Below are 17,749 nucleotides of genomic sequence, written 5' to 3'. Positions count from 1 at the left end.
CATATCAAACAAACCAATTCAATCTAGAAAAACCTAGAGTCAAATGAGTCAACAGATATTAATTTTTTAAAATTTTATAGAAGATATTTTGATCATAGTTTTAAAAAGGGATGTCCGTTGATATAGGTCAAAGATGGGAATATCATTTTGTAATTGAAGGTTTTTATTTTAGGTAAATGTCAGATATGTTTTACTTCGATTTGCAATTTGGCTTAACATCGGCCGAACCAAAACAGTGGAGGCCGTGCTTGACCCGGCCCAATTATGAACGCTATTTTTATGTACGGTTGCCATTGCAAACGAAACAGCGTCGTCCCTCCTCTCCTCGCCGACGTATTCTCACCGTGTCGCAAGCCGCCATGAGCTTCGACTTGGTGCTGAAGCCGTGCTGCGATGGATGCGGGTCGACGTCCGACCTCTACGGCAGCAATTGCAAGCATACCACGCTCTGCCTCTCCTGCGGCAAGACCATGGCGGCTAATCGTGGCCGCTGCCACCTCTGCGGCGCTTTCATCACCAAATTGATCCGGGTGAGCGCTTGCATTGGAAACCCTGGCGTTCGTGATGCGTGCCTTGCACTTTAGATGGCTTTGTCTTTCTTTTCTAGGATTGTGTCGGTTTTCGCGGTCGTTTCAAGATTAGGGTTGTTGATAGTTATCGGGTTATTTTCTTTTACGACATCGATGTCTTTATAAATTGGCAAGAAGCAGGATCTTGCGTTGTCGTTTGGTTCGAATTCAGCGAAGATTTGGTGTTTGAATAAGAGGACATGGTAGAAACCACGGTTGTCATTTTCCTGATCAATAAAGGGTTATGCCTCCTTGTCTTTATCACACTCTTGGTTATTGTCCCGCAAGGTGCTTTCATATCTCGAGATGTCTCTTTGATTTATGTTATATTAGGGGTTTTCTTTGCATCGGTTGCCACTCTCGTTATGAGATTAGTGTTTTTTATTCCAGGACTGTGTTTCTTCTTTCCTTCTTAATTTGTAATGGTTTTGGAGAGGGTAATATGTAGGAACGATTTTGTCGTTGCTTAACTCGGATGTAAGTAGAGTTTTGGTGTTTGGTCGAATGGAGGAAGGAGACAGACTTTTCCTTGTAGAAACCAAAGCGCTTTGTTCTTCTGATTGAAATGCATTGCTTTATTGCCGTGCCCGAACATTGTTCTGAATTTGGTTTGAGTGTTTTGTTTGATTATGATATTTGAGTTGTCGCTGTGTGATCATGGTGGACTTGATTTTGATGGGATGATAATTAATTACTCAGATAAAGGATGCTTCTCTATTGATTGGACTCTTTCAGATAAGTTTTTTCTGCCCTTGATTTGTTGCTGATTTACTGCAGTCTTGAGGAAGGGTTTTAGCTGCCTACAAATTTGGTTGTTCAGGTTTAACAACACAATTGATCCAGAGTTGCTACTGATAATTTCACTTACTTTCTTTTATAGTAATAGTGTGAAAGAGATGGCCAAAGGCATCATCAAATTTCATGTTTAAGAAATCTTATTGTCCAACTTTTTGTATTGGAGAATGTTAACATGTTCTGCACGTCTGGTTCTCTTACATTATAAGTCCAAAACAACATGCTTCTCTTGATTTTGCAACATAGTTAAACGCAACTCCATTAAGGAGATATAATTATACAAGTAAATTTTTTTATGTTATACATCACCCACTTCATTGTCCAATCTGAAGATCTGCAGCATTTGGCTTTCCTGTTGTTGCCCATAAACCTCAATGTCAGTTCAACCAGTTGGTCATAAATAAATCTTGATGTGCACTTTAGCTAGTTGAACTGTTGCTTCTTGTAGTATGTTCTCCATGACAAAACATTTTTCCCAGAGGTTGGAGAAAGCATCGATCTTTTAAATCATGTCCTTAGGGACATTGATGCTTTCACAATTCTATCATGAATGATGGAATCATCAAAGATTTGATATCTTCAGACTGTCTTCCTTTCCATTCACTTGGGTCTCTTCTATTTCATCTATTTTGTCTGGAAATTGGCATATCTTAACTGAACCCTTTGCATGCGCACGCCATTCTTGCAGTAGGATAATGACTAGGAGGATTTTAAAGGCATTATGACATTAAGATTTCCTAGGTTTAGCCGAAGCTTAGCTCTGGACTAGTGACACTAGTGTGACACTGATGCTTGTTGTATACTTCATATACCTACCCCTTTCATTGAAAGGGTTACTAAGATATTGGATATTTTTCAAATACTTTCTTGGTTGTTCTCTAATTTTGACTAATTGATGGTGGATTTGATAATTGATTGGATTAGAACTTTGTAGTTCTAATCTCATCTTGTGGAGCTAGTGACTAGTCTCTAGCTTCACTTATTCTTGTATATACCTTTTATGATCTTATGGTCATTCTTTAGTATCTTTAAGCCAATAGTTACCATATTCTGGTACATCTCATGCTATCTCTACTAATTACCATAAGACTGATACTTTCTAGTTGTACTTATATTCTGTGTGCAACAGAATATTTACTATCTCGGAGTTCCTTATTTAGCTGACAAAGTTATCTCTTTAGTTATTAGGTAATGATGTATTTGGAAATGGTCATTTTAGAACTATGTAGCTTATAATTCATCGTTCAGTGACTGTTAAAACAATCATTATTCAGCAGCTATTACAACTAACTGAATGCTGACATTTCAAAACCAGAGGAGCTCCTTAAAGATTGTACTTGCAACTAGCAACTACATTAGAAATTCAGAATGACTCAGCATGACTTGCTACTGCAGTAAGCATGTACCAGTAGTCATATACTATTTTAGCATAGCTAATGTTTTTTCATGGCCTTTATTATTTGTGTTGCTTTCTCAAATCTTGAAATAGCTATATTATCTGGTGCACTTTTTGCTTTTTGAGATTCTATTAGTCCACAAATACTTATTGTCCATGGGACAGTTTCTGGACTGCTTCTGTTTGAAAATGGCAGAGGTTTTCTCACTGGAACTGAGTGATGGTTGCTTCTTCTTGATGTAGTTGTGACTTTGCTTCTTCTATCTTATTTAGGAGTATAATGTACGGGCAAGTGCAAACATGGATAAGGCTTTCTATATTGGTAGATTTGTAACTGGTTTGCCACCATTTTCAAAGAAGATTTCAGAGAATAGATGGTCTCTTCACAAAGAAGGTCTTCAAGGACGCCAACTCACTGACAATTTGCGGGTATGTGCTGTCATCACCGTGCTTGATGTATCTCGAGGGAAGTGACCTCTTATTTCATTTGTTTGCTTCATGATCAAGTTTATATAAGATCGACTTTGTAATATATTGTTGTGATTGAAAAGGTTATAGATCATTCTTACAAGTAAAAGGACATGATGCAGTTGGGTTTAAGAAGGGTCAGTCAAATTTATGTTCAGTGTCAGTTAGATTTAGTCTAATACGCTATGGACAAGATAACCAATAGGTTAGTTCAAGGGTTTGTTTGTCTTCAGAAGTCAAAAGCAAGCATTAGGATTATCAGGTTTAGGAGCCTTAAATTCTATGCCCTTTATCGCAAAACCACCATAATGGTTCCAAAAGTTTCCAAGGTTAATTTTTTTATCTCCTCTGTCGTTTGGGGTGGTAGTTCACAGCCTAAGTAGAATGGTAAATAGGGGTAGCTTAGGGCTTCATGATTCCACCCTTTAGTTGGGCATTAAAAAATTCCTTGAGTGCATTTTTTGTCTCGTCAAATAATTTATTTTTTTCTTTTAAATGGTAATTGTTGCCAGGAATTGCCATTTTGTGTCTTGGGACTAGTGCTACTCAGGCAAGTTCTTGCAGCCATAATTTAGTGGTTTTTAATGTCTTCCATCTCATAAATTGATAAAATTTAGTGATGGTACTTTGTTCTCAGATCTTGTTGTCTACTTTGCCAGTCTTTCAGTATGTTGTAATTCTTCACCGAATCAATTTGGTAGTTCAACTTCAATTATTATGCCAATTTACTGCTGCAGCATTTCCTTCGATGCTTCGTGCTCATTGTCATTAAGATTCTTTTCAAAATATCTTTTCCTATTGCTGCTAATTGAGTTTGTATCTGTTATAGTCATGGGTTTTTGACATCAGAAACTGTGGTAAAGAGATAAAAAGGAAAGGGACTAAAGAAGGGTAAAGGAAGTAAGAAGCTTTTGTTTGCTGTCACTTTGCTATAATCTTGCTATCACTTCGCTATGATCTTGTATAGCATTTCATGGGTCCTATAAATCTAATGGACTTATTACCTCCAATTCAGTCAGAAGCTGGTTTGACTGATTTTAACCAGTAAAATAATAGATGCTTTGTTCTAGCAATGAACAGAGAAGGATTTCTTGCCAAGAAAAGGATGTTGTTATTGTACGAGTCTCCCACTGGCTGATTTCATGATTCGAACATGGGAGCAAACTTACCATTGTATCGAGGCTTGCCCTCTTAAAGGGCATAGCCATGCACGAGGCTCCCGATAATGTGGGGTTTGGGAAGGATTATTGTATGTATCCTTACCTCTCATACAGAGAGGTTGTCTTCGTGACTCAGATGCCGGGCTCCAGGTCATAGAGAAGCAAACTTACTATTGTTGCACCATTGCTAAAAAGGATAAATTATAGAGAGATTCAGACAGAAACATGATAAAAAAATGAGCAAAGCATGAACTTGATGGATGAAAAGAAGTTAATCCCTTTAATAGACATTTTCTTATTCACTTTCTAATATACAGTCCGTACATGGATACATTGATGCTTATTGGTGTTTGTCTTAGACTCATAATGCAACAAAAGCAAAGTAACAAGCATCTCATAGAAACCTATTATTTTTAAAGTCCCAAGTGTGTCTTCATCTCTGAGATCTTAGTCTCATTGGGCATGTGTGATAATGTCCAAATATAATTTTCCACCTATACAATATACTAGCTCTATGAATTATTTGGATCAGATGCTACCATGTTGTCCTTTCAGGAAGTGTCCTAAAATGGAAACCTGTTTGTGATTTTATTATAATGGATATGCTGGATGATCTTGTATGTTTTATATTTCTGAGGACTTAGGTGAAATATTTAGAAGTCTCCAAATATAGATGTTAGCTTCTTGGCATGTGCTTTTGTTTAAATGTTGGTATGTGGCCAATATGGCTGCTTGTCCTAGTTGATTGCTATACCTTGTTTATGAATTTGGCTGGACTTAATGGAATGGTGCAGGAGAAGTATAAGAATAAGCCATGGATATTGGAAGATGAGACAGGCCAGCATCAGTATCAAGGTCAAATTGAGGGCTCACAATCTACAACTGCGACATATTATTTGCTAATGATGCAGGGGAAGGAGTTCCTTGCATTTCCAGCTGGTTCCTGGTATAACTTCAGTACATAGAGTTATGCATATCTTTTCCTTGTTGCATCTTAGTTCTCTTTTCTGTTTTTCTATCTTCTCTTGGTTTGTGTTGGTTTGTCTTCTTTCATGGGTTTATTTCCTGTAGGTCTGGAACAAGCTCTACATGAGGTGAAATTATTTCAATTTTAGTTGCCTAATGCCTATACCATATATCATATTCTAAGTTGCTTCGTAGCTCATGTTTGTTGGATCATACATGGAGAAGTCTTTTATCTTTACAGGTACAATTTTAGCAAAATTGCTCAATACAAACAATTAACTTTGGAAGAGGCTGAAGAGAAAATGAACAAGAGGAGGCATAATGCAACTGGATATGAGAGGTGGATGATGAAGGCAGCAACTAATGGGCCTGCTGCTTTTGGTGAAATTAAGAATGAGGATGTAACCAAAGCTGAGGCTGATGGAAGTGTCCGTCTTAAGAAAGGGAAGAGCAATGATGATGGAAATCATTCTGACAAGGGTGAAGAAGATGATGATGAAGAAGGGGCAAGAAAGAATAGGCTTGGACTCAACAAAAAGGCTATTGATGATGATGAAGAAGGTGCAAAAGGAGGTGATTTTGATCTAGATGATGAAGATATTGAAAAAGGTGGGTCACAATAATATTATTAATGACATTTTAGATCCTGTGGTTTTAGAAGATGTAATTCCTTTAGTTCTTGCAAATTTATGAGATTTGGAAGACTAACTAGTGATTTGATTATGTTTACTCAAATTCTACTATGTTTGTTTCTTTTTCTACCTAGAGGTTTACAGTAATATGCCTGCACCAACATGATTATATATGCTATGGTAATCACTCTAATTTAAGGTGTTTGGTGGCCATTTACGTAACTATAGAAAAGTCACCATTCTGTCAAGTTGATGCGAGCTGGATGAAGTTGGTGACCGAAATTATGTTATCAGGATTGATGCAACGGGATTGATACCTTAAACATATATTCTAAATGTTAATAATGTATCTTAATTCATGTAAATTCACATCTATATCTGCCATAGACTTGATTCAGGTAGTATCTGATATGATTTGTGTCATTGTCTGTATTAATTATTGTTACTTAATTCAGTAATCGATCAGTTGTGAGTTTGTATCTGCTGATTTAGAATGGATAGTAACATGGATTTTTCGTTATGCAGTCTATATCCAATCTTAGTTCGCCACTTGGGATAAAGCCTAAAGTTTCTTTTGCTGTAAGAAGTATATTAAATTCTTGGATGGATACCATCATGCTAGGACTTTGTTAGAATGCTCAGTAGTTCAGCATGCTGATGTGACTTCTTCTTAGGGCTTTTTAATACTCATGGAGACTATTTTGTCATGATTGGACAATTAAATTATCAAAGTTATGCTAAACTGCTATATATGTGGATTTTGATATATTTTGTTTTACAAACAGAACAAGATGTTAGCTAATTTTATATTATGAGGGACTTAGTATATGTTTCTAGTATTGCTTTAAGCATATATTATGCAGATTATATCCCTCTGCTTCTCTAGGTGATACTTCATGATAGATCTTGTTGTTCACAACATCTATATGGTTTAAGTGTTATCAGTTATTTTGTCCTTTCATTTCATTAAAAACTTATGTTTCTTGTCTGTGATGCTTTTTAGGTAAATATTTTCCTAGATTTCTAATGTAGCTCATCTCAAAACCTAATTAAATATCCTATTTTCTCTGTAACTGGCCTTTTAAAACTTCTAAGATCAGTGTCAAATGACATCTTAACTGTTGTAGATGATTTAAATTTATTGGGTTATACAATGTTTGTTCCTCTTAGATCCTCTCTTGAAATCATTATAATGTGTTTGGACCATTCATGATAAGCCTACATTCATGATGTATTGAGTTTGCACACGAGAGCTGAAGTCAGTGGCTTGAGTGAAATGCTCTTGTTTCTAAGGTCATTGACAAATGTGATGGAACATGTGGTTTCAAGGAATGTTAGGAGATGCAATTTTGGGACAAAAGGATCAGCCTGATTAATGTGCATCTGTTTTGTTGACCATTTTGAGCTGGAGAGCATGATTTTTTTGCAAGCAAATGGAACATGCAAGTATTATAGTGAATTCATTAATAAAGTATCTCTAAGCCAAAGGGCATAATTTAAGCGACCTTCTCGTTGATGTCATTCTTTATCATTGTTACTATAATTGCAAAGCTATTTGGGATTTTTTTATTATTCTAGAATCATCTGAATCATGTCGAAGCAACATTTGAAAAACTATTGCAGAGAATTATTTGAGATTTACCTATTTGAATCCACTGAAAGACATCAATATCTTACTAATGAGTTTATTTATCAACAATGGCAACCGAAAGCCATAATATAAGGGAACTTGCTGATGGCTTGCTATTATATGTAAAATGTGTTACTTGTCTTACTGTAAGGCAATTTGTTTTGTTTGATGTTTCAGTTTGTGATTTGAATTACTGTAATTTTAGAATAGGGTTTTTTCTGGGTCCCAGCTAAACCAGCACATGAGCTCCATTTCTTGAAGTATGTATTTGATTGTGTTTGCTTTGTGGTTGTGGTGCTTCATCCAAAATCATGCATTTGATGGTTTTGTTGGCTGTTCTTTTCCATGTTTTGAAAACAATGGCTCTGGTTGTAGAAAGGATTCTGATTAGTTTTTTGTGCCTTGTTGCAGGTCATATTTTTTTCAAAATATGATGACCATGTGGTGTTAGGAATCTTATGCAACCATGTGTTGCATCTTTGAAATGGTTATTTATGGTGTCTCTATTCTTTTGCTTTCAGAGCATTGTGAATAGGCAGTTGTATTGTTATTTGCATATTGAGGATGTTTTCTTATAAGTCAACAATTGCTGGTTTTCTATTTTATGGCCATATTACTTATGAAGCTTAGTTGCATGTACAAGTCCTTTATATTTGTCTTCAACCTTTGCATATTTCTACGTTGGGCCATGAGGCCAACTCTTTTTTGTGTCCTTGAGCATTTATTGGTTTTTAGATCTTCTAAATCATTACAAACGTTATCAGAGCACCTTTGTGTGCCCCTTGTATGGGCCAACACATGCCAAGTTGTCGATTATCTTGTGCACATAGAGATGAGGTTTAAGTTCACGATGAGTTTGATTAGACCATGGCTTAACATACCAGTTGGACCATACTTATTGACTGGAATTTAATGGCTTGACCAAGCACTGATATGATACCACAATACCATAGACCTCAGTACATCTTGGTATACCATTCATTTTTTATTTTTTTATTTAATGATGCTGGATGGTGCAAATTGACAGTGGCAAGGCTGTCACGATGAGTTGTATACAAAGAAAAGGAAGTGGCAACCCATCTACGACCATGTAGAGGGATGGTGGTAGTTGCATCGCTGTGGATTTGGTTCTTGTTTGGTGGGTAAGGGAGAGAGTGAGGCATGGGATGTTAAAGAAAGAAATAAGTCAGCTGCGAAATTTTTTTTTTAAAAAAGAAAGGGATATTAGGTGATAAGCTTATTACCATGAATCCTGGTTTTAACCAAGGTTTGCATTACCGACACGTACTGCTCGATATAGGCGATACATATCGGTCGAGAGGATAATGGTATGCAGACCGCCCTCTACCGGGCGATACCAGTATCTTGACCCCGTATCAGGCGAGACGAGGTTTGTATCGGGCGGTAACGATCGAAATCTGATCGCTATCAACTTGTATGGGTCGGTAACGATCGGATTTGGATCGTTACCGATCAAGGGCTAAGATTGGCCTATTTTAAATGATCAATTTGACAATTTGAAGCTCAGAAAAGGCTTTTTTAAACTATTTCCTCTCCTTTCAACTCATTTCACGCTCTCTTTTAAACTCTCTCATACTCTTTTTCACTTATATCTGTCTCTATGATTATGGAGAATCTTATCGCCAATAGCAGTACGGTGGTAGTTGATCATACTTCTTCGAGCAACAATACAATGATCGATTTTACGACATAAAGCAACATATCAGTAGTGAACGTAGAAGTTCTGACATTCACTATGCTCTGCACCAATACATGCCACATTCGTCATTGTCTCAGGAGCTATCTCGGACATATATGGTTCACGACGATCAGCCTATGACCATCACCATATTGATGCGCCAAGGACATATGTGTATCAGTACACTATGTCATGGGATTAATTTTAGGATTAGATCCAACAAACATATTATAATGAATTATTGACAAATACATAGGATCGAGGACCTTGATCCATCTCGCCTATGGAGTCCCGTTATTCTTTTTGGTGATAGAACCAGGTATATCCATCGATTGATTACTTAATTCATTTAAATGTCAAAGTTTAAGATGTATAAAAATTAATCTAACAATTCAAATAATTTTTTTTAGATAATTCAATATTAACAGAAGGACGATCTGGAACATACCACAAACTTACTCCTCAAAACCCGAAAAAGATATGTGGCATTATTCTTTCCTAATTTACATTATTTTTGTTAAAATTATACTAAATTTATATTTATTTCTAATTTAAAAACCCTATTTTAATTTTTTTTCTATTTTTCATGTATTTTTGAAGGTTTTTCAGCTGGGTGTACCATCTATACGCCTAGCGTATCGAGCCTACAGAGCAGGGCTTGGTACATTGGTACGGACTGAAATTACAAACATTGGTTTTAACTACTAAAACCAAGTGGTAAGCTTGGTTTCGTATTGGTACCGGGTAGTTCCGGAATGGAATAGGTGCAGTTTCCCAGTTTGGACCTCATTTTTTGGTCAGAGTGATAATTACCAATCAGGTCTGGCCAGTTTTTTAAACCTTGATATAAAATAACCATTACCAACAGAGAACAACTGGGCATGAAACTCCTTTTTCAGACTAAAACTCCAATACATACTTAACATTTATTGCATGCAGATGCTTCTACTAATAAGCCACTCATATTTGGTTTTCTTGGATGGCAGGATTTGCACGTGCTAGTCATAGTTTTTCCACTTTATTCTCAGTTGAATTCTTTGAATATCATCAGAGTTTACTCCTGGATCCCTGCATGTGTTACTGGAGTTTATAACATTTGGTTTCTAAATATGTCTGTGTTTGTCCATTTTGTTTATTTTAACCCTTTGTTTTGAATTATTTTTAGTTATTCTGGTGCTCATTAAATTATCAATGCAGATTTCTTTTGGCTAGTTCACTGAATCTTATGTCCTTTACATCTTTTAGGTGATGACTGGGAGCATGAAGAGACTTTTACTGACGACGATGAAGCTGTTGGAAATGATCCAGAGGAAAGAGAAGACTTAGCTCCTGAGATTCCTGCTCCACCTGAAATTAAACAGGTATTACTTGCAGAATTTTGTAACATGAAATTTTGGGGCATGTGGTGATTACTTCATTTGACTGCGGTAGGATGAGATGATAATTTTGCTCTTTTTCATGAGATTTTATAGTGCATTCGATCTTGACACAGCATTGTTTGCAAGAGAGACTGAGTTTGTTGATTCTTAAAGCTCTTTCTGTCTCAACTTAAATTTGTCCATTAAGATGATTTTGTGGATTGGATACATACATGCTGCACTTCGAAACCTTTATCCTTGCATATGGAACTCTTCGGTGCCTACCAAGCATAAATTCGCCATTTATCCTCACATCTTGTTGCAGCCATGATGAGGCATGATTTGGTTGAGTCAAGAGTTAATTGTTTAGTACTGAAATTATCAAGTTGCATTACTTGAGCTTAGATTTCTATTTTGTATGTTTTGCATGGTATGCAATTTCGAATGGTACCGTCCGATACGGGCGGTATGTACCGGTCCGACGGCATACCGGTACGTGGACCGTTCGCTACCGGACGGACCATGCTACAGTGCTACACTGTTATACTGTAGCAGTGTTACAGTGCTACAGTAAGAGGAAATCATTCGGTAAACCCTGGTGTACCATTCGGTATGCCCTGGTGTACCACTCGGTATGTCGGTACCGTATCATACCGAGCCAACCTCGAAATATCGGTACGGTACGGTATTGCATACCTTGTGTGACTAGGCTCCCAAACGACCATCATATATCTGTTTCAAGTGTTCTATTTGGACTCAAGCAAGTGACAGGTTATTATTTTTGTTACATTGAGTACCATAGGTCTCTTTAAACTAGTGAAGCACCAGGCGCTAGTGTAGGCGTTCAGGCAAGGCGGCGCAAGGCCTGAGTGTCCTGTGACTGGTCCTGCTGGGTGCTTTCGATTGGGCGTGGCTTGGTATTGGTCGAATGTGATTGAAATAGGTTCCTTGATTCTGGTTCGATCTATCCAGATCAACATTTCTTCCACCATCCATGCACATGCACGAGCCCCTGCCCTTTGGAAAATCTAACTGACAAAACAGAGCGGTCAGTATCTTCCTCTCCGTCAGCAAACGACAGCGGTGCCTTCGTCTTCCTCTCATTATATATATAAATTTAAGACTTGGAGAAAGCAAATGATATTATTGGCATGGTGGGCGCAATAGACATCTTGATAATGATATGTTGGAGATGGCTAACTCCCAAAGTCTAGATACATTCTCACTGTATCTATATAAGAAATGCCTGCACTGTTATCTAACATCTAAAGCTGATGGTCGACTTTCATGGTTACATGATGTTATTGTTCTGCTCGTCTCTGAAATACGGTTACATTTTTTAACGACATTTGGTGGACAACATTGCATGATTGGCTGTTTTTTCAAACATGTTCTTGCATTATATTGTTTTGACCAGCCTAATTGCAGGAAATTGTGCAGCTATTATTGATTATTAAAAATCAGTTTCTCATAACTTCTATTAATTTATTAAAACTAAGTGTCTATTCTTTTATACAATTTTTTCATTAAAATTGATACATGTGGTATCTATACTTTAATTTGGTTTTCAGGAAATTTTCTTGGAAAATTATTCTGGTTTACTTGTAATGTGCTTAGGATGATGAGGATGAAGATGAAGAAGATGGTGGATTGAGTAAATCTGGAAGGGAGTTAAAAAAACTGCTTGGACGAGCCGCCGGATTAAATGAATCTGATGGTGATGAAGATGATGAAGACGATGATGTAAGTGCAGTTGGCATTCCACAATTTGTGAGTTTGTTTAATCTTTCTCATTTATTCTGCATGTATTTTGGAACATGAGGCTCAGTTAAAACTGGATCTGCATCCTAAAACAATTAAATGTAGGGTTTGATTTTTAATTTTGCATTTTATTCATTTTCAAAAAGCATCCTTCTTTTCTTTGGGTATAAACTTTATCAATCAGTGATTACTAGACATTTTGGACATGCAATAGGTACACAAATGCAATTAATGTTTTTTACAATTTCTTTGGTTTGTATGAGTAAGCATTAATTATTTATTACTATGTATGTTGGTATATTCATTTTCATGATGCTGTTATATAGTCAGTTAGGTGCATGTTTTCCCTGCAATTTATTGAGTTGTCTGCTATAGTTTTTTGTTATACATGCACTGCTCTTCTTGAGGTAATTTCGCATATGAATTGGTAAAATCTCGAGACACTTGAGATGGGTGTTGACATGTGTATGTAACCCTTGAGCATTTTGCTTGTGTTCTAATTGCTTGATTGAAGAGGATTGAGTTTTTCGGCTTTCCGTGTTTTAGAGATTTCACATCATAAACTTTGAGCTGCTTTACTTAGAAAAACACACTGTTTCTTGAATTGTAATAATCATCTTCGGGTACTAAGTTAAAACAGATATTATGCTATACTGTTGCAGCTTAGTTTTTAACAAGATTGAGTTTTTCGGCTTGCGTTATATATATAACCCTTATTTTTGCATGTGCTCTAATTGCTTGATTGAAGGGGATTGAGTTTTTCGGCTTTCTGTGTTTTAGAGATTTCACATCATAAACCTTAAGCTGCTTCACATAGCAAAACACACTGTTTCTTGAATTGTAATAATCAATTTTGGGCACCAAGTTAAAACAGATATTATGTGATACTATTGCAGCTTAGTTTTCAACAGGATTGAGTTTCTCGGCTTGGGTTATATATATAACCCTCGAGTATTTTTGCATGTGCTCTAATTGCTTGATTGAGGAGGATTGAGTTTTTCGGCTTTCTGTGTTTTAGAGATTTCACATCATAAACCTTGAGCTGCTTCACTTAGCAAAACACACTGTTTCTTGAATTGTAATAATCATTTTTTGGCACCAAGTTAAAATGGATATTATGCTATACTGTTGCAACTTAGTTTTTAACAATATGGAATATGAAATTTTTCACTATATAATCATATGTACTTGTTGTCTATCATATCATCTTTCTGTTCATTATTGCCAGGATTTATTGAGTACTACCAATTTCAAGGTATTCCACATGTCATTAAATTGTTCCATTTTATTTTTCAATGTGATTAAATTGTAATACTGTCTTCCATCTAGGATGATGAAATTGGCATGTCTCCTGTGCTGGCTCCAAAACAAAAAGACGCCCCCAAAGATGAACCAACAGAAAATACAACTTCAAAAGCATCACCTCCCTCAACATCTGCCCGTTCCAGTCCTGTTACATCAAAATCATCTAAATCAAAGAGAAAAGCTGGGAGTGATGATGCAAAGATTAGTAATGGTTTACCTGCTAAGAAGGTGAAGGCAGACAATGTATGTATTTCATTTTATGGTTCTCAGAATTCTTTGTTGTGTGATTCTTGTTGTTGTCAGTGGCATACTACAACAATCATGCTGTTTGATTTTGCATTTCGACTAAATCATTTTCTTCTCTGGTTCAGTCAAATGCTAAGGCTGAGCCTCCCACTTCATCTAAACGCAATGTGCCTCCAAAATCATTACATGCTACAACTTCCAAACTTGGATCAATGTCTTCTACAGCTCCAGTGACAGAGGATGAGATTCGAACAGTTCTCCTTTCTGCCACTCCTTTGACAACACAGGACTTGGTTGCAAAATTCAAAGCCAGACTAAAATCCCAAGAGGTTTGTTGTTTTAACTTTCATTGTTTCTTGTTTTCTTTGAGATTGGTAATGCTGCAAAGTTTCTGGTGTACTGTTTTCTAGCCCCTAAACTAAACACTGGAATTTTTTAATGCAAGGAAATGATTAATATTTGCATCAGTTTCAGTTGTCCCTATAATTTTGCATTCCAGAAGTGAGTTTGCTGGTTACTTGTTTGATACATGCATGTCACCCTTATGTGAACGCACAACAACTATTTAGAACATATGCCCTGCATTACCTCCATAGAAATATACTCAGCTTCTTTTATTTCATCCATGATGCAATAAGCCTGGTATGAAACTGTTTCCTTCAAAAATAAAAGAAAATGTTTCTTACACCAATGTACTAACAAAGTGGCAATTAATGATGTTTTTTTTTTTCTCCTCCTTATTTAAACGAACTTTTGCAGGATAAGAAGGCTTTTGCGGACATTCTCAGAAGAATATCTAAGATACAGAAGGCTAATGGTCATAACTACATCGTTCTGAGAGAGAAATAGTTGGATGCCATGTAGTTTTAGTCATCCTCGGCATTGAGGTCATGATAGCTTTGTGTTCGACTTGTGCAGATGGAACTTTGGTGGGTAATACAGAAGCAAAGCTTGATTCAACATTTTTCCCGATTGTGCTCATAGTTTGGAGTCAGTATATGCTCTGTTGCCCCAAGCACTGCAGATCGTGACATGACGTGTTGCCATGGGGGTTGAAAAAGGTTAAATTTACTCGATTATTTGTGCACTCGGTAGAACATGTTGCAAATTGATTTCTACTAATATGATCGATCGACTAGGTTTCTGCTGTGAATTTGTAGCCATTTGTGACTACTAATTTGATCGATCGACTAGGTTTCCTTCGTTTTGAGCACAATCATCAACAGATGTATCTCTGGAAATGTCTACACCACAAATACTTTTGTAGTTCTTGCTATGGGAGCAACTTTGCTCACACATTTCCCATCGGCATTTCTGATTTATAATAATAATAATAATAATAATAATAATAATAATAATAATAATAATAATAATAATAATAATAATAATAAAATCCAATCCATGGGGATTGAAAATTGAGATTGTCAATTTGAGTATGAAAGCATTGTTCAAGTAAAGAACTACTACTACTACTCTATTGCCCAGTGTAAAGCATACCAGAGACTTCACACAATGGTTAAATAGTTTCCTCAAATCCCAAAGTGACCATAGCCCCCAGTAAATAATTTCTAGCACCAGCTATTTTAAACTAAGATATCTCATCCGGGAGAGCACTAACCAAATCTAGCGATCATCACATTAGTCCATAAGCTCGAGACCCTATTAAATTATATAAAATATTCTTCTGACTTGAACATCAATCTGGAAATTTCTCGATTCATGGGTATGCTTAGACCGTAGATTTAGTAACAACGCCATAACGTGGGATTTGCTAAGCATCCGAGTGACGTTAAGATTATAATACTGAGATAGCATTAAGAATCAAACTAATTTGGAAGGGCACCTTTACTAGCTTGCGAAAGATTGGAGCCCCCCTCTAATTACCTAATTTATTATGAATTTATTTAGAGATGTTATCAAAAGTCTAACCTTCCAAGCACGATCATAGTGCTTAAATACTTGAAACAAAAGCTTTCTTCTTTGGTGTTCAAGTTGGAGGAAATTAGGTTCATAGTGCTTCTATCAAACCCTACGAGGGAAAATGAATTTTGATTTACTCACATCGATTCATTGGTCTACGAGAATTTCATAATCTTTAAAGATATCTAACACCATCGTATAAGATTTATTATTTACTCTAAAACAAAAGTAAAATGTTATAAGCATACCTAAGATAGAAAATCTTTAGTTTTCTTATAAGTGAAATGAAAGGATTGAACCTACCCGATTTATTAGTTTGGCTTATAGTAAGTGCGACAATAGTTTATAACATTTTACTTATTTCTTTCTTTCTTTATGAAGATTAAAAAATAACCTTTACCGACTATTATAAAAAGGTTACAAAACTCTTAATATCTTTTATACCCTCTAAAATAAGAGTGAGTTCCATTAATACAACAAATAAATCGGGGGATGAAATATATTTCTTCACCTATTCAATAAATCTATTTGCAAATGATGATTAGGTTATGATCCACTCATTGTCGAACTGAATTTGCTAGAAAAAAACTTTTTACATATATGGTAATCATGTTGTTATGATAGGATTTAGTTAACTTTTGCCTGAGTCCATTCTTTTGACTTGATCCTTCTAATGATAGCTTAATATCGATTGACATTGATTATTGAGATAGGTGAGTTGAACCCTTTCATCCTCACTTAAATCCCTAGTGTAGTCAATATTCTTCAGATTTTTTTATTTGTCCTAAAAACTTAATATAGGTGGTTTGCGGATTATCTATAGAGTTATGATTCCACCTGGAAATACGATATCACATAATCATTAAAACCATATATGGCATTGTTAGAACTAAAAGAAAGAGATAGTTGGATTTAATAGTATTATTATATGGATCCTCTTAATTAACCCAAATGTTATGAAATTTAAACTTGTGTTTTCTATTTATGGATTTTAAAAGGTAAAGGATAATGATTTGAAAACGATTCTCGAGTAACCAAATAACAAAAAAGAATTAGTCAAAATTCTAAACCCAAATTGTAAAAAGTTGTTGAATTAGATAGATAGAGATAAAAGAGAGAGATAATAACAAACTTGTTTTCTTCCTTTTGTTTAGCGGAATCGAGAGTGTAATTAAAGTCGATGCCGAGGGACAATTCGAGAAATTCAATGAAATTAAATCATTTCAAATAAGAAATCATTTTGCATTGAAACATGGTCACTAGAATAAAGGGAAGGAGGGAGCATTCTTTCTTTTATATTTATATATATATATATAGACAGAGAGAGAGAGAGAGAGAGAGAGAGATCGTCAATTCTGATTCTGAAACTATCGGTTTAAGAATCACTAGTTTGGGTCCCCAAAAATCAGGAATCGTAATCAATCTATGTAGATCCTTTGGAACCCATTAAATGTCAAATTGGTTTGATTCCAATTCGATTATGATTCGATTACCATTTAAATCGAGTTATTCACTTCTTTACCTAATTTCTAGAACCTCGAATAGTCCCTCCCCTCAATCGATGATAACATCTCTTTATCATGATCGTATTTGAATCATGCCATATCATTTACCATCATTTTATTTGAGATAGCATTAGCACTCGACGAAAGATTATTCCGGGATTTCACCGACAAAAAGGGTCTAACGCAAACACCATTTGTAGGGTCTAACGACGATAATAATAATAATAATAATAATAATAATAATAATAATAATAATAATAATAATAATAATAATAAAAATAATAATAAAAATAATAATAATAATAATAATAAACTGTAAAGCTCGATCCTGTTGTAGTT

The 17,749-nt window shown here is 35.6% G+C and overlaps 1 protein-coding gene across 1 annotated transcript; it reads left to right on the top strand.

The window, feature by feature from the left end:
- The first annotated feature begins 287 nt into the window (after nucleotides 1-287).
- LOC135644000 (transcription initiation factor IIF subunit alpha-like) lies at nucleotides 288-15,138 on the top strand. The gene is made up of 9 exons (XM_065161344.1): nucleotides 288-530; nucleotides 3,034-3,189; nucleotides 5,183-5,334; nucleotides 5,596-5,963; nucleotides 10,561-10,676; nucleotides 12,291-12,416; nucleotides 13,764-13,982; nucleotides 14,111-14,314; nucleotides 14,745-15,138. The coding sequence occupies exons 1-9, from the start codon at nucleotides 360-362 to the stop codon at nucleotides 14,832-14,834; spliced, it is 1,602 nt and encodes a 533-aa protein (XP_065017416.1). The 5' UTR covers nucleotides 288-359; the 3' UTR covers nucleotides 14,835-15,138.
- The last annotated feature ends 2,611 nt before the right edge of the window (nucleotides 15,139-17,749 follow it).

This window comes from Musa acuminata, chromosome BXJ3-8 (assembly GCF_036884655.1).
Source record: "Musa acuminata AAA Group cultivar baxijiao chromosome BXJ3-8, Cavendish_Baxijiao_AAA, whole genome shotgun sequence".
Classification (NCBI taxonomy): domain Eukaryota; kingdom Viridiplantae; phylum Streptophyta; class Magnoliopsida; order Zingiberales; family Musaceae; genus Musa; species Musa acuminata.
This window is presented reverse-complemented; position numbering and strand designations above follow the sequence as displayed.